The 21,089-nt window shown below is 39.1% G+C and overlaps 1 protein-coding gene across 1 annotated transcript in view; it reads right to left on the bottom strand.

Moving 5' to 3' along the window:
- DIP2C (disco interacting protein 2 homolog C) overlaps positions 1 to 21,089 on the bottom strand; it is a 592,611-nt gene that overhangs the window by 73,471 nt on the left and 498,051 nt on the right. Inside the window, exons 26-30 of the mRNA XM_036759139.1 lie at positions 12,978 to 13,101; positions 12,199 to 12,320; positions 6,178 to 6,289; positions 5,959 to 6,068; positions 3,222 to 3,352 (exon numbers count right to left, since the gene is read on the bottom strand). Coding sequence (XP_036615034.1) covers positions 3,222 to 3,352; positions 5,959 to 6,068; positions 6,178 to 6,289; positions 12,199 to 12,320; positions 12,978 to 13,101 — 599 coding nt within the window. The remainder of the gene's footprint in view (positions 1 to 3,221; positions 3,353 to 5,958; positions 6,069 to 6,177; positions 6,290 to 12,198; positions 12,321 to 12,977; positions 13,102 to 21,089) is intronic.

The following is a 21,089-nucleotide window of genomic DNA, read 5'->3' as shown; positions in this document are numbered from 1 at the left end:
GGCTAAAGTGAGAAGTGGTGAGTTCCCCATCATCATTCCTCCAACAGTGGAGGCTAGGACTGTTGTACAGTGAGGCTTTCTGTTCAGATCTTGTTTAGAATAGATATCCTCTGATGTTTCTTTGAATTCTGAGATTTTTGGACTCTTGAGTTTTTCAGTAACAAACTCTGCTATAGAGAGTGCTCAAAGACAGGCTGGGGCAATCTTTATAATCAGTTCTTCCTCTTAATTTGGAGAACTAGTATATTTTCCAATTTGCCTATGACCCTGGCTTTGTAAAGATAATTTTTTTTAAATTTCAGAAGTAACCAGCTTTTCATGGGTGGTAGAACTCCCAAAGTAACTTTTAGAGTTTGAATCGCTTATAGCCTTAGAAAGCAAAGATCCTTCCTAGCTTGCATCATATCATACACAGGAGGGTTAATACCACCATGGTGCTACCTCTGCTCTTGGGGTCATACACACTGTACCGGATCTTTTCTACTTCCCCCCAGTCTTTACCTTGCCTCCCCCTACCTGCCCCCATCCCCTGACCTAAATGTACACACACGAATGGTACTGACAGTGATCACCACACCTGTTTATTTTTTCCCCTTTGTGAAAGATGTTGTTGGGCTTCGGTGGCTGCCTGCCAGTTCCTTTACCTGACTTGCTTTCCAACAAGGTCACTGCCTTAGCCTTGGATTAAAGGGAAATATAGAAGGATGATGAACTGCATCCTATCAGGATCACATCTATAATGCTAATTACTGAATTCAGACCCTTGCACCCTGGTTTTGGGCAAGGATCTTTAATAATGCTGTTAGAAGGCAAATACATAATGAATCCTCATAGATCTGGACATAGACAAATGCATATCCCCTTTCTACAATGTCAGTGATCTGACATTCTGCAAAATGACAAAGACCAAGAAGAGGTGACTTCTGATTTCAGTAAGTTGCATGTAAGCTGCTATAGAGTTTCTCTGAAGGAGGCCACAATTTTCTGAATCTCACTTTGTGTACCATGTATAAAACTTAAGTAAAGGGCTGGAATAGCTCCAGGACCAGCCTAGAAACCTATATCTCGTTGTGACTTTGAATGAGACCCTTTTAGAATACTGTAAGTTGGTGTGTTAATTCAGACTCGAGCCCCAAGGCAGCATTATTAAGCAGAAACAAATTGGAATAATAGAAAATTTACTTCTGTTGAAAGGATAATAAGAGAACAATTTCTGGTCTGAAAATGGGATCATATACCAAGGTAATAGGGACAAGGTCTAACAAGCATATGCTTTATGTATCTCATAAATCATAATTATGCACCGGGAGACATTATACCTCTTATCATTTTTGAGCTACTTACAAGAATTGGAACATAATATTTTTACTAATACAAAATTTTATTCAGTATCCATTTGTGAGAAAGGCTTAACCATGGACTTAATTGGATTGCCTTGCATGATCTTTGGAGCAGTTCTATTTTAAATAGTCACCCTCTCACATCAAAGATTGTTATGTTTTCAGGGTTGGGTATCAAAAAATGCTTAATTACTACTCAGTTGAATTTCTCAGCTGAAAGCTAAAGCTTATCATATTTCTCTATTTTTACCTTCTCCCCAGTTACTTACACAGGACTCCCAGAATTTTCTCTTTTAGCTCCATTTTCTTGTTTTTTTTTCAATTCTATTAGATTCAGTTCAATTCCACAAACATTTATTAAGTGACTGTTTTATACATGGCACTATAGTTCAACATGAGCAACTAACATTAGGAAAAACTAAATGAAGCTTATAGATATTACACCAGCACCTTTGAGAATGACCTCATCGATGTGATGGCTGATTTACTCTTTAAATAAAGGCTCTTTCCTGTGTCCCTCCTGTGAAATGCAAGACCTAAGACATTTGCAGAATGATAGGGAGAAATTGGAGACTGACTGTTCAAAGTCTAGTTTTCTGGATTATAAACTTGTTGAAAGCCAGGACTGTGTCATATCTCTTCTCATACAGTGCTCTGCATACAAGTGCTTAATAAATGTTCATTGAATGAATTAATGAATGATATTCAAGAACACTTAAAAAATCTATCTTTCTACATAGACATACACACACACATGTACATAAATACGTGACTTGAGATCAAGGTAGAAATGTTTATTCTAGGAAACCAAAAACTGGTCCTTCTAACAGAGTGTAAAAAGAAAATGTGTCATAAATTTGCTAATTGTTCTTTCCTTGTTGTGTATATTAGTCACTGTTGGGTCTTTGGCATAATACATATCTTGCCTAAACACAGAGAGATAATACTGACAAAAAATTCTCTCTTGTTTTAGAAATTTCAAGTCTAGGTGTTTCAGTGCCTATGCATCGAAGAGCAGGGCTGCTCAAGTCCCAATCTCCATTCTTTTGTAACTTCATTAAAGTTCAATTTCTACTGAGACGTTTAGAGAACAAAGGGACCTCTAACTATTGTACCTTTTTACCAGCCCCAGGGTTACAGTTTTTGAGTAAAATATGTTGCTGTATTCTAGGAGGCACCATAATATAGTCAGAAAACCATGAGATTTAGAACCAAAACCACTCAATTTGAATCCTAGTTCTGCTATTTACTACTTTTTATCTAAGTTTATGGGCAAATCACTTAACCTTTTCCTCTGAGGCTTAGTCCCATCATCTGCAAAATAAAGAAGTGGGACTCCAAAAAAAAAAAGGAGCAAAATTAAAAATTACCCTACACCCCCAATATAAAATCCATTTCAGGGGTATTTGTTTTCCATAATGACTGAAACCAAGAAAAACACAAAAATAGTCCTGGCAGTGTGACATTGCTTCATCTGCTAATTTCACAAAACATCAGACCTATAAGTTTGCTGGAGAGAGAGATTGTTCCACATCTGTTCTGTGGGTTTGAGATTCGTCAGTGCATAGCCCAATGAAGACAGAAATGTCCTATAAAATCAGAACTGCTGTTCTGATTTTCTCATCAAGAAGGACTACACACAGCTAAGAGTACTTTGGCCACTCTCTGAAAACCTGAACGTTTTAGGCTACTTCCCATGAAATCATGTATTATTCACAGCACTAATACACTCTGGGCTACAGCAAAATCTCTAAAATATTCCAATTACTCTAGGCTGCTTGCTCTTTCAAATTGTGTAATTGTTCTAACTGGAATGTCTGTGGATGGTGCCAGAAGAAAAGTGGTACATGTGTTTTTCCTTAAAAATCAGAGGAATCTTACCTGCAGAGGCACCAGAGGACAAACCCAAGCCCACAGTAAGGATCCAAACAGATAGCCACTTCTCTAGAGGGGTAAAGTTCACACTGCAGCTTAATAGAACGGCAAAAGGCACTAGTGGCCGCATGGGACATCTGTAAGACAAAAGAGCAGTCACTAAAATCACTGCCTAGTAATTGTAGGCCTTTCAGCACCTGGGACAGCAACACCAAGGGCCAGTTTGGTTGCTGTGCTGGAGTAGTGGGGGTGAGCTATTAGATCCACTGAAAACATCTGGAAATACATCTCTGGTTGATGGATTAGTGAGTCAGTACTCTGCCATCAGCATAATGTAACTGGCATCCATACACAGATTTGTCCTGGTGTCCAATGAAGTATCATTTGGGCATAAGAAAGGTAGCCTTCACTATAATTTCATCTACCCTTAGGGGACAATGTAACAAAGTGGAAAGACCCCTAGATTTGGGGTTTTTCCCATTATTTGTTTTTTCTTTGAATTATGTACCAGATTGAAAGGGGGGGAGAATAGTGATTGTTTCCTTTCACCCCTCAAAACTTCTATCAAGGTGGAATGGGAGGGATATGTATGGAAGTGTGTTTTGCTACCACTTGTCACCCTTAGTAAGTCAATTCGCTCCTCTCAGCCTCAGTTTCTTTCTCTGTAAGATGGCTATTTTACAGTGTTGTTGTGGGATGATGGGATTGAAAGCACTTGGTCAATTGTTAAGTCCTATATATTTGGTATTGCTATAATATACAAAGTGGTGAGGACCAAAGATCTGAACATACTTTATATAGCAAGAATTAGAGTAAAGGCAACAATCTAGTCTTATTATTTAAAAAAACATAATTTCTTGGGAATTATAGATATGCTATTTTCTGATAAGCAATCAACCGGTTTCCTTTTTATCTATGACCTATCCACCCTTCCAGAACAATGGAATCATGTTGACGGTGCTATTTTCTGAAGCTTATTAAAGTTTTTAGTGGTACAAAGTAGAAAGAGTAACCACAAACTCTATTTTTTAAAGTCTCTAAATGTGAATAACCTACAAAGTCATATCAAGTGTCATGTTTTTCTTTACTCCCCTCAACAACAACAAAAAAAAAGAAAATGAAATGAAAGTAAAAAAGGGAGATTAAACTAGATGGCCTTTGACATCCCCTTCTGAGCTCTAGATCAAGGATCTTATGATCCCTGCTTCCAACATCACCATTAATGTTGCACCTGGGCACCCATCCTCAGCCAAATCCGTAATTACATTCTTGCCATCAGACCCTCAATCAGTACATGATACGCTCTATGCATAGCAGACAAACACTGTAATTTACACTCAAAACAATTAATTTTCTTGGAAGAGGCCATCTACCCAGCCAAGCCAGATGGAAGGAAAAACAAAAAGAGAAAGGGACAATATTAGGACTGGAATTGTTTACTGAATTTCAAGCAGGTGCCTGATGTTAAATGGAAAGCAGAATTTTATTCAAGTCATTAAACATTTTAAATGTCTACATGGTTGAAGGCACTGTGGGAGGTGCTGGGAATGTAAAGTTAAAAAATGTCACAACCTCTGTCCTCAAGGAGCTTGTAATCTAATGAAATAAGACATACACATAAATTGTCCAAAAGTCTTAGTGTAGTTTTAAACTATTAAAGCTTAAATAATAGAATGTATAGCACATGATAAGCACATAGGAAAGGTCAAATAGGAGAGATTTGGAAAGGGACAGATCACTTTTATTTGAGGATCTAGGAGGAAGAAAAGGATTTGAACCGGCAAACATGTAAAGTAAGTCTGTTCCAAACATGGAAGACTGCAAGTAAAAATGTTCTATGATAGAAATGGGAAAGATATGACAGGATTGGAGTAAATAATTTGGCTATTACTTAGCATAGTTTATGAAAGTAATGTGAAATCCAGTGAAATCCCATATAGATGCAGACCAAGTTGTGGCAATCCCTGAATGCCAGGCTAACAACTTATGTTAGATTGTAAATTGTGAACTCTATCTTAATCCATTCTTACTGAAGTTGGGTTGTTTTTTTTTTTTTTGGTCCTTCCCCAGTGTTTTCCCCTGTTGAGATAATTTTGAGGTTTTCACTCTACCAGTCACGTTAGTTATTATATGTTAGTTCCATTGGGTATATCTTGAGTTCAAAGGGGTTTTTTTGGTATATTCTAGCACAAAATGTATCAGGCTAACAATTGGAAATGTAAGCCTGGAACTTAGGAGAATAATAAGTGTTGGAAAAGATCTCCCCACTGCATCATATCACCTTCTAATGAAGCACTTACGATACGTGGCTGGATGCTAGGGGAGATACGAAAACAATTCACTGAATTACCAATAATGATAGCCAGCATTTATATATCACTTTAAGGTTTGCAAAGTGCTTTAAAAATATTACTCACTTGATCCTCACAACAATGCTGGGAGGTAGGTAACATTATTATTCTGATAGTGAGATTGAGAAAACTGAGGTACAGAGAGGTCGCCACTCATTCAGGGTCCCACAGCTAATAAGTGTCCCAAGCCGAATTTTAAGTGAGGTCTTCCTGATTTCAGGTCCTGGGCTCTACCTGTCTGCACCACAGATTTGTCCTCTCCTTTATTTACTACCCCTTTTAAGTTCTTGATAGACCCTCAGGAGTATATGATCTATGTGAAACATTATGCCCCAAAACAAACACAGGAGCCCGGAGAGGCATGCAGGTTGTGTCGAATGTAAAACTCTCACCTTTACTCCAGCTAGCATTCCAGTTGTGGATACACTGAAGTCAAGGTAAGCCAGTGTATCTGGGTTAGAAGGTTTGTAGATTTGGGCAGGCCGCTTCTTTGGCAAATCATCTGGAGATCAAAACAGAACCTTTAGCATGTCTTGCTTCAATTTGGAAACATTCAAAGAAAAGAGGTTCAGACATAGAGAGGCAAGCAGTCCACTGTGAAGGACCCTTACCTGTATCCAGTATGGGGGGCCACGTTCTGACATCAACTGCTGCTGCTGCCTCTCTGGATCTTAACAATTTGCATATTAGTTGTGTAGTCATTAAACAGGCAGAGCGACTCACCTAAGGAGAGGAAAATGACAAGGCAATTAGTACCATGTATATCAAAGGAGATAAAGTCAAATCTGGATCAGTACCAGAATGAGTAAGTAAAAGGCAAATTAATAAGAATGATTAATAATAGCTAGCATTTATATAGTGCCTGAAGGTTGGCCAAGTGCTTTGCATCTGCTAATGTGTTACCCTAACAACAAGCCTGTGAAATAGATGTTATTATTATCATCCCGATTTAACAGATGAGGAAACTGAGGTAAAGGTTAAGTAACTTGCCTGTGGTCACACAGCTAGTAGTCACCAATAATGGATTTGAGCCTAGGTCTTCCTGAATCCAGGTCCAATGCTCTAATCACTGCATTACCTAGCTGTTTCTAATAACAAATATTTAATGGATACTTCTTATGTGTAAAGCCCTGTATTACCAAAATATTAGGATTGTTGTGGTGGAAAGGTCACATGCCTTTATATTTATCAATCAGCCAGCAAGCTTTTATCGAGTGCCAAAACAGAAAGACAGAAACAGTCCCTGACTTCAAGGAGCTCACCTCCTAATGGGTAAACACTTGTATAATATAAGTATGTGCAAGATACAGAGACAGAATGGTAAATATTACTGGAATAACATATAGCAATGGTGTGTGTGTGGGGGGGTATTTACATATGTGTGTGCATTCCATGTAATGATAGGCATTAGAGATAAAAGGCATTTTTGAAATAACCTAGTCCAACCCTTTCCTTTTAGAGAAGAAGAAACAGGGATAAGTAACTTGTCCAAGGCCATACAAAGAATAGGTAACAGACCTGGGATTCCACACTAGGCTCCGCCCTCCAATGCAGTGTTTTTTCCACTCCAAGTTACAGATCTTATCGTTTAATATGAACAAATCAGAGCTCTTATTAATGAATACAGGCTAAGGTGAGCAATTTCTTCCCAGCAAAGACCCAATCTAAACATGTTAGGGTACAGCCTGGATGGGAAATTCATCATAGGAACTCCTCACTCTATCAAGATCAGAGCTAATATAGAACATGGGACCTACTCTCTCCTTGAGACATCATGTTGTTTAGTCGTTTTTCAATCATGTCCAAGTCTTTGTGACCGTTTGGGGTTTTCTTGGAAAAGAGACTGGAGTGGTTTGCCATTTCCTTCTCCAACTCATTTTAGAAATGAAGAAACTGAGGCAAACAGGGGTTTTCCAGGGTCACATGGCTAGTAAATGTCTAAGGCTGCATTTGAATTCAGGAAGATGTGTTTTCCTGACTCCTGGCTGGGCACTCTATCTTAGCTGCCCTGGAACATCAGCTCCACCTCTTATTTATAAGCCATCATTTCCTTCAAAGCATAGCTCAGATGGGACTCCTCCAAGACACTGTCCTTAGTGGCCCCAGGTATTAATGCCCTTTCTCACTCTTAAAATCATTTTGTATAACTTTGTGTGAGTTTTTACATCATATCCTCTTGGTAACATATTTGAGGGCAGAGGCTGTTTCCATCTTATCTTAGTATCCACAGGCCTGGAAAAATGCCTGATTTATAGTGGGGGCTTAATAAATGCTTGCTGAATTGAACAGAACTCTACCTGATAAGTCACACTCTAAAAAGCACATATGAATGAACTGCTCCCACAGGACAGGAAGGGACTACTATCATTTTTATTATCTCTGTATTATTATAATTCTAAATGTCATCTCCACTTTTTAGGCAGTAACTATTCTTTTGGTTATCAAAAAGCTGTTTAAATTTGAGGTAGTTTTCTTATCCAATGGATAAAGCTGCTTGCATATATTTCCTTAAGAGCAGGATCTGACCACATGACTCTCCTACTCAACCAATTCCAATGGATTCTTATTGTCTCTACGATTGCCTCTGTTGACCTTTTAAAACCCAACACCACCTGGTCCCAACCTATCTTTCCAACTTCATCGGACATTATTTTTCCTTCTGCACTCTGGGAGCCAGCTAATTGACCTTTTCTTTGTTCATTACTTGCTCTTTGTTTATACAGTGGCCATCCCTCTTGTATTGAATGTCCTGTGTCCTCACTACCACCTCACTGAGTCCCTTTCCTCTCTTTAGATATATCTCAGGTGCCACATCCTCTACATAAAATCTTTCTAAATCTGCCCCCCATCCCAAATGCTAGTTCTTAAACTTTCTTGCATTCAGCTACCTTTTATGCTATACTTTATATTTTCACATGTACTTGGTCTCTCTCCCCCATGAGAATCTAAACTCCTTGACAGTGTAGTAACTGTTTCATTCTTTTTACTTGTGTACCCCACACCTTGCACAAGGTCCAATACATAGTAGGGGCTTCATAAGTATGTGTTAATTAATTAAACTCTGTTGGCTTCTCTTCCAGAAGATACCCCCAAATTCCTCCCTTCTTCAACTCTTACCTTCTATCTGGACAGCACTACAGAAATATTTATCCACAGCTGACAATGGGAACAAGATGCTCTTGACAGTTTAAAGAAAACTTCTTTAAGAAGTGTTTCCTCATGTCATGGTGCCCAGGTGGGCCCTCAGTGCTGCTTGGCAAGCCTTGAACTATAACCGGCTTATGATCTCATTTCTAGAGTAACAGACTACTCCAGAATTTTTCCTCTATTTTCACGTTCCCAAGTGCATCTCCATTATACACTTTTATAAAAGATAACCTGGCTTCCTGTTTCACTGAAACACAAGCTCTGTTAAATCTATCCCTAAAAACTTGGCATTATCACCCACAATCTACTCCTTCCTTCTAGTCAAAGGAGTGGTATCCTTAGTCTTCCTAAGGTTAGTTTCTCTCCTCCCATGTCTGTTCTATGGTGTTCCTTTCAGAATATTTGTTCCAACAACCATATACTCCACTCTGTCATGTACCTTAAACTCTCTTCTGACACATAGCTGAAAGGGATATCTAACACAATAGATGGATGCCAAAATCAGAATTGAAAAGGCCCTTGACAGGCCAAAGCATTGAGCTGTATTTAATAAGATGAAATTCAGTAAGGATAAAGGTAAAGTCTTACCCTTGACTACCAAAAATCAGCTTCATAAATAAAATACAGGGGAGGCATGGATACACGGCAGTCATGCTGAAAAAAATCTGGAGATTTTAGTAGACTGCAAGCTTCATGTATGAAAGCAGTATGATACGGCAATCTAAAAAGCCAATGAGATCTTGGGCTTCATCAGGAGAGGCATAGATACGGGGATAGAGTGACAAAAGTTCCATTGTATTCTGTGCCTGTTAGAACTCATACAGAGTGTTGGATTCAGTGCTGGGTACCACTGTTAAAGAAGGCCATCGATATTCTGGAGAGTATCCAGGGGATGGCAACTAGGGCTACTCTGTGAAGGAGGGATTAGACTTGCTCTGGCTCCAGAAGGCACAACCAGGAGCAGTGAATAGAAGTTGTAAAGAGGGAAATTTTGGTTAGATGCCAAGAAAAAACTTCCTAACAATTAAAGCGCTCCCAAAGTGGAATGAGCTGCCTAGAAAAGTAACAGTTTCCTCCTCCTAAGATATCTTTGAGCAAAAAGCTCGATGGCCACCTAGTAGGTGTGCAACAGTGGGGAATCTTTTCGTGAAGGGTTTGGGCTAAGTGACCCTCAAGGTCCCTTCCCAATCTCACCTTCTGTGAATGTCTCCTTTCTATCTGCCTACAAACAATTCTCATGAATCTGAAAAGAAGCTTCTCTGTATTCTCCTACCTCCACATAGCCACCATTTCCTTCAAACTTCTTGGAAAAATGTCCCTCACCCCAACCTGTTCCCTCCAAACCTTGCAACTTGTCTTCCACATCACTGCTCCACTGAAACTACTTACTCATAGATCACCAATGGCTGGTAATTCCAATGGCCTTTTTCAATCACCATCATCCTAGACTGGCATTTAAAGCCCCTCACAATCTGGCTCCAACCTGTCCCTTCGGATTTATTTCATATTACTCTTCCTCACACACACTACATTCTAGCCCACTGGCTTCTTGCACATGATATTCTGTCTCCTATGCTCACAATGTTTTCTCACTTCCACCTCCTGGAATCACTAGTTCCTTTTAAGGCTCAGCTCAGGTGCAACTGCTTACATGAGGCCTTCTTTGATTCCTCCTAGTTGTTAGTGCCCCCATAATTACTTTGTATTTACTTATCTTTATACATCTAGACCCCTAGCAGAAGGTAAACTCAGACCCTGAAGGAGAAACAGGAGGTTGCATATTCCAGGTAGGTCAAAACACCACCATCTGCCAAGAACCTGACAGCGGTGACTCAGGACCCTTAATTCAATAGCCTTGGATTCTCTCCAAGCCCAGACCACTGGTTTTGCTTCTAGCCTGGGCTGCACAATCATCCTTGAGGGAAAATCACTGTACAAGGGGTCCACCTTCCTTACCACCACCGCCAACTGCAACTGATAGCCAGGTAACCCAAAAGGGGCAGTCCCACCCTGCCACTGGACCACTGGGCCTGCTTCTGTGGGAGCTGTAGCCTCAGCTATTGAAGACCCAGAAAAGTCAATTCTTACCCTCAAGGTCCCTGGCATTGTCAAATAGTCTAGCATCAGAAACTGAGAAGATTTTATCAGTGAAAATGACACAGAAAATGGCTTTGCCATTACAGATGAAACCTTCATAATATACAGAGAGGCTGATATAGAATATGTAATATTATATAATATGTAATATTACATATGATATATGATATTGTATATGATGTTTATATATTATATATAATATTATATATGATATAAATATTTATGAAAGGTTATGTTATAATTTATATTACAGTGTGAGCTGCTTAAGAGCAGAGATTGTCTTAATTTTTTTCTATTAGTTTCCCAGCATATAGTACACTTTGCACATAATTGCATAATAAATAATTTTTTATTTATTCAAGATCCTTGAAGACTAGAACTGTTTATTTTTGTCTTGGTATTTCTATCTAGCACAGGCTTGTGTTAAAAAAAATACTTGATTTAATTAAACTTTGTGCATCATTTGACAATACTGAGCCTCCCCTGGCTTCAGAGTTACTACACTTCTAATTCTCCTCACACTTCTCCAAATGATCATTTTTTTGTCTTCTTTGCTACCTTCACATTCTCTTACTAACCTGCTCCTAGCTCTTTTCTTTTTCCTCTTTATTCTCTTTCTTCATGGTCTATCATACCCACAGCTTCAATTGACACCCAAGCAGATGATTCCTGAATCTCTCTCGATGGCCGTGTTCTCTCATCTAACCTCCAGACCCGTAACTCAAACAAGAACTCCCTTCTGGATGTTCCAACTCATCCTCAGTATGTTCATAGTGTCCTTCATAGTGTCCTTACTGCCTTTTCCCCCAACTGTACTTGCTATTTGTCAGCAGCACCACCATCAACCCAATTTTAGAAACTCCCTCTAGTAGGGTTCTGGGCACTTAATAAATACCCCTTGAATTAGATTTATACGTGGTCTTGAAGTACACTAACCCTAGCAAAATCTCTCTTATGTGTGCCTCTGGACAAAAAGGAGATAAAGTGAGAGAACTGACCTGTCTTAACCTAAACCGAAGTCTTATCATAGCACAGAAATGATATGTGCTTCTCAATGGCCCTTCCAGGAGGAAGTCCACTTCCTACCAAGCTAAAAAGGCTGTAAACAGGGGGCTGGGATCAGACTTTATCTGTTATCTAAAGAACAGCCCAGCTAAACATGAAATGGCTCATCACCAGAAAGCTGACCCTAAGCAACGAATTCTGGGGCTCTGATTACTACTTAACATTAAGACATCAAAAAGAAAAACTGCCTACCACTTACTATCGTGACATGGAAACCTTCAAATGCATATAGACAGAAGTACCCTTATGTTTAACTACAAAAGGGAGCAGACATTCTCTTAGTCTTCAGCTCACACAACCTCTGCCGTCCCAGGTAGCCTTACCTCCACAATCATCTTGACAGTCGGTAATGTCGTGGCAATGTTCTGGGGATGGGGAGGTCGGACCGTTATTGGCACACAGCCTGCATATAGGCAGCCATAAAAAGCTGCAATTAGGTCTATTCCTGCATGAAGAACAAAACAGAAACTCTCAGCTGAAAATCAGATTGTTTAATCAGTCACCCCTGTCAGCATAAATACTACTCTGAAGTAACTTAGAAGAAGGTTAAATGAACAGCTATGCTCTTTTAACAGACTTCTTTTTCAGTCCCTCGTCCATATCTGTTAAGCTTCACTGATTACATTCATTCATGCTATTCTTTTGGGCATGTAATGCCTAAGGAGCCCCCAAAACTTTAATTTTTCCATTATTTCTCAGAGGGATTTTTTAATTTTGTCATCACTAATTGGTAGTGAAAAGGTTTAATTACTATTGATTAAATAAGCAACAGCAGGTGCCTAATAAATTTAAGCAAAAAGAAAACCTTTGCAAAGTGGTATTTTTTTTCAAACTTTGTAACTAGCCCATCATGGAATTGTGGCGCCTGGAAATGTAGTACCTAGGCCCCTGTACAAACCTGAATAAATTAATTTTACTTTCTAGAGTAGAAAATTAATGGGAGCTTCACCTGAGTATGGTTTGGAATTAAAATCGCTGTGAGAGGTTTGTGATTCACAGATGTGTTTGCTGATGAGCGCCAGTGTACATTATGACAGGTTTCTTGGCTGGGCAGTGCAGGTTTCAGATGTCTGGAGCCCTATATTCTGCCCAAGTCTCTCACCTGGGGGGTAAACCAAGGCCACGTGATCTCCATCTTGCAAGTGCCCTCTTTCCATCAACATAACAGCAATCTTCTCCGCTCGTTTATGCAGCTGGACACATGTCAAGGAGTTGGCTATCGTGCCCTGCATATTAAGAGAAGACCAGACCCACTAAGGATTTGTGGCTTTTTCAATCCATCAATTACTTCTTCACTTCCTGACCAAAGGGGGATGCTATTTAGAAAGGCAATTTAATGACAATCTATTACAGATTAATTATCTCATAGGAGATATACTTCCCTCACAGGCCTGTTTTGAGATAACTTTATAATTCTTAGAATGCCATATAAACGTGAGTTACTATTATTACTTGCATTACACTTAGGACAGCATTGAGACATGGAACTGAAAACAGTATTAAGATGTTTCACAGAATTTTAGAGTTGGGAGGGACCTTTAATGGCCATCTAGTCCAACCCACACACAAAAGGAATTCCAAACTTTAACATTCTTGAGGAAGGGTCATACAACTTCTCTTTGAAGGCCTCCAAGGAGAGGATCCCACCACCCATCCTTCCCACTACTGGAAAGCTTGAATTGATAGGGAGTTTTCCTTGACAAGAAGCCACAATCAGCCTCTTTCCCACTATGACCAACTGTTCCTGGATTTGGCCTCTGGGAGCATGGATGTGAAGTACTTGAATGTTTCTTTAAGTAACTATCTGCAATTTGGCAGTAAATGCATCAGTCTAGTGATTTAAGGACCTGAAGTATTAATAAGGACTGTGGCACTGAATGGCTAGATTGTGGGATCCATACCTCTTGCAAAAGTCACCACTCATACTAAAAAAAAAAAAAAGATGAAAATCACAAGGCATCTAGGAATGAATAGGAAACCACATTTATCTAGAAAGATTACTAAACTAATGGCTTCTTGAGGGAAAAAAAAATACATTGATAAAGAGTGGTATCAAATAAGGATATGAGATTTAAAACAACAGCTCACATGAACATAATGCTCTGAGATTTTCAAAATCCTTTCCTTCCAATACCCTGGTGAAGGAGATGATGTAAGTAATAACGTCCCTATTTTAGAGATGAGGAAACTGAGGTTTGGAGGTTAAGTCATTTGTTTATAATAACACAGGAAGCATCTAAGGTGGAATTTGAATCTAGGTCCCTTAACTCCAAGTCTGGTGCCATGACATTGCCCTTCTAAGAACACACACAGAAAATTAGAGCAGAAAATAAAAGCAACTCTGTAATTAAAATAAGGATACAACTTGCAGTCAGTAAGTATTTGTATTTGTTCTTCCCACTCACACTCTTCATACCATAACTCCACAGCAGGCTTGTCAATCCCATGGCCCATAATATTCCCAAGTGAGGCCCAAACCAGATTATAACATAATGGGGACATATTTAACAAAATAAATAAACATACAATAGAACACAGATAATGTTAATACTTTTCTAAGTCAATATGCAGCCCACAGGGATCCTTACGGATGGCTTATTGGCTCCATTTCCATCTGAGTTTGACACCATTGGGGTACAGCATTTCCCAGGGTGGAGAAACTGCAGTATAACTTTGTTTAATAGTTTTCTGTTCAAATTTTATTTTTAAAAGTTCAGTAGGAAAAGGCAGCCCGGAGCTCTTTATGTAATAAGAAGCTATTTTTGTCAGCAGGAAGTCAGTTGTAAAATCTCAGAAGTGGAAAAAGACTAATTAGAATATAATCTTTATCCAGAATAGCCTGTATGTATATAGGGAAATGGGGTGTCATAGAAGAATTGCCACTAGAGGGATCACTCTTGAAAGAAGATTGTCATGGGATTTGCCAGCTTCAGGGAGTTGCTCTGAAATTGGATTTTCATTCCTTTTCTGCTGGGACACTGGGTAAGACAGCAAGCTAAAGGGATGAGGGGGGCAATTTGAAGCCCAGCCAATGGAATGAAGAAAGCTGTGTAGTAGGAGTTTGGCTTTCCCTTTGAAGGCACTAACTGAATAATTAGCTAGAGAAAAAAAACCAAACAAAAAAAACAAACCCAAAACATCTTTTTGATAAGCAACATGTAATCATGTGTGTTAACTATTCCTGAAGCAGGCAGAGGAACACGAAGTAGTGAACACATAAGTGAACAGATCTGAAGATGTGAAAGTTAAGTCTAGGTTTCATTAAGCTGTAACTGAAACAGTTAAGTGTACTGAAAGGAAGTACTTGTACTTTGGTGTTGATATTTTAAAATATTTTGCATTTGTTCAAAGACCTCATTTTCTAGATGAGTCCCCTTAAATTACTTCTTTAATTTTCAATCTTTCCACACCTATTTTTCCCTGTTTGGTGCCAACAATAACAATAAAAAGGCAAAAAAGCTTCTACTTTTTAGTCAAACGGATCTGCTTGCTTCTCTAGAATTTGTGTCTCATGCTAGAAATTAACTCCTTCCCCTCTGACTCTTAGAATCCCAAACTCTCTTCAAAGAGTCCAGTTCAAGTACCATCATCTTCAGGATGATTTCCCAGTCCAAAAGCTACTGCTACCTCAAAAAATTATTGAGTATTTTCTTACATTAGAAGCAGCTGGTGGCAGAATGGATAGAGCTCTGGGCCTAGAGTCAGGGAGACCTGAGTTCAAATTCAACCTCAGACACTTAATAATTGTGAGACTCTAGGCAAGTCACTTAACCTCCATTTGCCTCAGTTTTATCTTCTGTAAACTGGGAATAATAATAGCATCTATTTTCCATGGTTGTTGGGAGGGTCAAATGAGATAATATGTGTAAAGTGCTTAGTGCAGTGCCTGATACATAGTAAGTACTTCATAAATGATTACTCATTGATTGACTGAGGCACAGAGGAGTCAAAAGACTTGTCCAAGGCCACACAACTTTTGTGTCAAACCCAAAATGGAACTAGAAGCCAGGTGTCCTGAATTCCTATGCAGGGCTTTTTCTACCATATTATACTTTATACTTCACGATGCCTCTTTAAAAAAGTCATTTTATAGCAAAAACCATAATTAATTAGTTCAGGTGTTCAGTGCTCTGAGCTGGACCCAGGAAATGTGTTTTGAGTTCTATGACAAAACCTATTTGCATCTTGATGAGTACTACATTAAATTAATTTTTGGAGTATTGTCATTTTTACTCCATCAGATCTACTAGTGAACACTGAGCGTCACCCTAATTACTGAAGTCTTCCTTTATTTTAGTCATTCATGTTTAATTCTCACAATATTTGCTACTTTTTTCATTGTTATTGTAAACAGAGCCTCTTTGGTCTGCTATTTTCTTGCTCTTACGGCCAATATATAAGAAAAATGCACATAATTTATGTGAATTAATCTTGTGTCCTTCAACCTTACCGAGCTCATTTATTGTCTCGATTTCATGGTTGAGACAGGTAGATTTTCTAAAAACATTATCATGTCATCTGCAGATAATGATATTCTGGCCTCTTCATTTCCAATGTTAATTCCTCTGTTATCTTTTTTTCCTGACTAATTAAAATTGGTAGCATTTCCAGTATTACACCACATAGCATCCATCTCTTCCCTAAACAATTCCTGTATTACACCTTTATTATCTTTTTCTTGGGGGGGTATAGACATAACTGAAGGGCTACTTTCCTGAAATATAATTCCCTTCCCCCCATCCTCAATTCTGATTTATTGTTTTTCCATAGAAAGAGAACACAGAACATGATACCTGAAGGGTGACCTCTCACAAAGTGGGAATAATTTGTAAATATATGCAATATAAAAACATCAATAGAACCGAAAGTGACTCCCACAAAAGGGTACGAGAAAAGAGGATGATAAGGACATTAGAGCAGTACAAAAGCTGGGATAAACACCTGGTAAAAACCCGCAAATGTATCTGGCCAACATGAAGAAAGAGACAAGAAAAATCTGTACCGGCCTAAATGGAGATACTGCTAGGATGAAAGATATGGTGAGAAAACGGATTCTTCATAGAGGCCAAAAGGTATCAGCGATTATCTCTGAGAATACGTTTTGAGCTGGACTCAGAGACCAGATCCTAGAATTTTAGACCCAGCAGGAACATTAGAAATCTGGTTAAAAGTTCTCCTTTTATAACAGGGGAAAATAAGGTAAAGATTAGAGCTGTTAAGTTACTTGTCCAACATAACACAGCTAATGGTAGATCCAGGACTAGAGGCAAGGCCGGCTCAGTTCATTACATCAGACTGAGATATTTCATAGGAAAAAAGCCAAGAAGTTGAGAACATGGTAATTCCATTTAATCACCAAATGGTTTTAGACAGAGAACAAACCTCTTTCAAGGTCAGAGAGTCTACCCTGATTCTCCCAGAATAGAAATAGAATTGCAGCTATAGGGTACAGCCAGGGCAAGGACACGAAGATGGGTTGGGTGATGGATGTCTTGTGTGAGGGTCCAAAAGATCAGTTTGGCAGTCCTGCCAAGTGCAAGGACAAATATCCAAGGCTGGAAAGGTAGGGGTTTTAAAATGTCAAACAGAGGAATTTATATTTTATTCTAGAGATAGAGATCCACAGCAGTTTCTTGAGTAGAGTAGAGATGTTCTCACACTTACACTTAAGGAAAAACATTCCTGCAGCTACGTGGAAGACGAATTGGATGTTTCTTTTCCAAGAGTCAAGGAGAACTACTTAGAAGAGGCTATTGAAATAGTCTAGGCAAGAGGTAATGAATATCTTTTCAGACAAATGGCTTCCTAGTGCAAACATTATATCTGCAAAAATTAAAATCTCACAGAACACTCCAGTTGTATCTTAAATAATAAGCCATATATGATTTCTGTAATGTCAGGGAACAATTTACCCATTTCTTGTGGAATTAAAAATAGTTAGTCACATTGAACCTCAGTGTCCTCATGTGTAAAATGAGAGGAATATTTATATGACCTGCCTAATCCTGGTGCTGCGAACATTTCACAAGGAAACAAAATCACAGAATTTCAGAGGTGGGAGGAGACCTAAGGGTCCATCTAGTCCAATCTGCACCTGAAAGAGGCTCGCTTTATTTAACTTAAGATATTAAAAAGTGGTGATCCAACTTTTGCTTAAAGACCTCAAGTGAGGGAAAACGGTGCCTTCCAAAGCAGCACATTCTACCCTTGGATAATTATTTTTGTTAGGATGTCTTTACATCAAACTTAAATTTTCCTCTTTGCAAACGTTGCCCCTTGATCCTAGTTACCTGCCCACAAGACCAAAAAAGAATACATCTAACCCTTCTTCTGGGGGATGACAGCCCTTCAAACAAATGCAGATAGCTACTACGTCCTTTTTAAGTGTATAAATCATGTTATAAACTGTAAAGCACCAGAGAAATGCAGCCTTGATTACTGTTGTCTCACAACAGTAGTATGAATGATGTAAACAACTGTTATTTGGCATAATATATTTTATCATTGGAATTCAGAGGTTCTTATGTTGGTTGGCCTTTATGAAATGCAAAATATAATCTCACAAGTTGTCTAATATTAGCAATAGCCCAAGGCACCAAACATTTTGGGAATATTAATGCAGCATTATAAGTGGTAGACATTTTTAAAAAAGAGCTACCTTCTAACCAGGCACTGTTATTGACTCAATGACAATTTGACAAGGGGGGCATTTTTCACATTTGAATCCCATACCATTAGTCCTTACCACTTGGTCTCTGACGATTTTAATAAAAACTTTTGCCTCAAAGGGAAGACCGTTGATTTTTTAGTCACCCTTTGCAAGCAGCACCTTATTTTGTAAGTTACTGAACCCCAGGTAAATAGCTGTCTGCTATCTGTTGAGCTCCACATCAGCATTCATTGGAAAACCTAAGGGCTCTCTTTGTAAAGCTAATATGAAGAAGGATAAATTTAGAACAAGAGTCTAGTAGAGTGGCCTCAACAAAAGAAGCAGAAGACCAGAAAATTGACCTCAAAAATAGCCTTGGGAGACATTTTAAAAGACTAGTAGTATAGGCCTTCACCTCACTCCCTGTCTACCAACTCAGAACCATGTCACCTCCACACCATTTCTATCTTCTCACTGAACTCCAGTCCTGGAAGCACCCCATGAGATCTGAAAGGTCAGCTTTTGCCTTATGTTGCTCAGAACCAGCCCCCTCCCTATTTTCTGACCATTAGCTGCCAACATCATATCCTCTTTACCACCTTTCTATTTCTGCTTTATTTGTTGTTTTCCTACATTAGAATATAGGCTCCTTGAGGGCAGCAGTTATATTGCTTGCTTGTATTTGCATCCCTAGAGTTTAGTACAGTGCTGGCACACAGTAAGCTCTTAAATGTTTGCTCACTCATTCTGTCTGTCTATATTTGTCTAGGCAACACACTCTGCAAATTCTTGCTTTGCAGATAAACAATTTTACTGTCTATGATTGTCAATGTGACACCTTTCAGCAAAACAATGGCGGGTCTGAAGAAATAGAAAAAAATGAGGAAATAATCAGAAGTCTCTATCCCTAAACATTATTACAAGTAAAGAGAGTTGAAACATTGGACTGCTGTTTCTTTTAAAGATTCTTATGATACATGTGCTCCCTCTCTCTGTCTCTCTCTCACTTCCCTCCTCTCCCTCCTACCTCTTTCTTTCTCTCCTTCTCTCTTCCCTCTCTCTCTCACACACACACACACATACACACACACACACACTCTCTCTCTCCTTCCCCTCCTCCCTACCCCTCTCTCTCACCTCCCCCTCTCCTCCTACCTCTCTCCCTCCCTCTCCTAGCTCTCTCTCTCTCTCTCTCTCACTCACTCACTCTTTCTCCCCCCCATCCCTGTTTTGTTTCTCTGTCTTTCTTTCACCAAGTAGAAAGAATGTAAGAATTTTCCTTTATTTGGAATGAATCCAATCCCTCTTCACCACTAAGCCCTAGCACACAGCTCTTGTATTTATTCACTGCAATGCCAATGAAGGGGAGGGGGCTTAGAGATGAGAGGGCCTCAGAGCAGAACAGTGTAGTCAGATATTGTCATGCATCACTCAAATTTATGAACCAAAGGTTCCGTCATTTCCAAAGGAGTTAGTAATCTACCTGAAAATGAAGAGCTAGTCAGATAGCATCAGGATTCTTTACTAGCTTTGGAGATAATTTGAAGTGGAAATGACAATATAACAACTGTAGAAATTATGCCTTATGCCTTCAAATATGAATTCAGTCTCAGCTCTAGGGAGAGAGAGAAAAGAACTGAATGTAATTCCTTGAATCTGACACCTTTGGATTACCAGAATAGAAACATAATGGAACAAGAAGCAGCATGATGTAATAGAGAGAGGGCTGGCCTTGGAGGCAGGAAGATCAAGATCCAGGTTCTGCCTTTTATAGTGGAAGTGGGGGTGTGTGGGGGGGGAGAGGGCAGTGTTCATCCTTACGAAGATCACTTCACCTCTCAGGGACTCAGACTCCAGATTTGTAAAACGAGGGAACTAGATGTTAGATGATTTCTGAGGTTCCTTCCCACTCGAACATAATGGTCCTATGACTACGGGGTACAGAAAAGATGCCAATCTGAATTGGTGGGGAGGTCTAATAAAGTCACAAGTCTTAACTAAGAAAAAACAAAACTTAAGGAACAGCAGGAACCTAGTGCTTCTTGTTTAGAAGTGCAACTGCTCTCAGTATATGTTAATCTTTGTCCAGTAATTCCTTTCTGTGTTCCCAGCTGTCTGGCAGCTTTGCAATGTTGTGGAAATAGTAAGCCATCCCTATAGGAGGCAAAGATACCTCTCTATGTCAGCAAACTCTCCTTTCTTCAGTTTAACCTAAAAATTATTCATTTGTGGTTTCATTCACATCAGTTGAAATCTGGCTGCGTTCTTTGTCCTTTTCAGAAAAATTTGGTCATTTTCATTGGAACACAATTTCCAGAGCAACCATTCTTTAACTGAAATAAATGGCTACAGATTCAGGAGAGCATACTAGGTCAGACCAATGCTCCCAATTACTCCAGTACTGGGCCTCTTGTGTTGTATCAGTGAGTAATTTGTGGTAGACCATCACATTGGTCTATCAACACCTAAAGTTAGATCTATATTTGAACTGCCAAATTTCCCTTCGTAAGCTGATAAGCTCTATTGATTAGCTGTGAAGTTAGCTAAATATTCTTAAAGCTGCAC

The sequence above is a fragment of the Trichosurus vulpecula genome, chromosome 5 (genome assembly GCF_011100635.1).
Source record: "Trichosurus vulpecula isolate mTriVul1 chromosome 5, mTriVul1.pri, whole genome shotgun sequence".
Lineage (NCBI taxonomy): Eukaryota > Metazoa > Chordata > Mammalia > Diprotodontia > Phalangeridae > Trichosurus > Trichosurus vulpecula.
The sequence above is the reverse complement of the archived record's forward strand: the minus strand, read 5'-3'. Positions and strand labels throughout refer to the sequence as shown.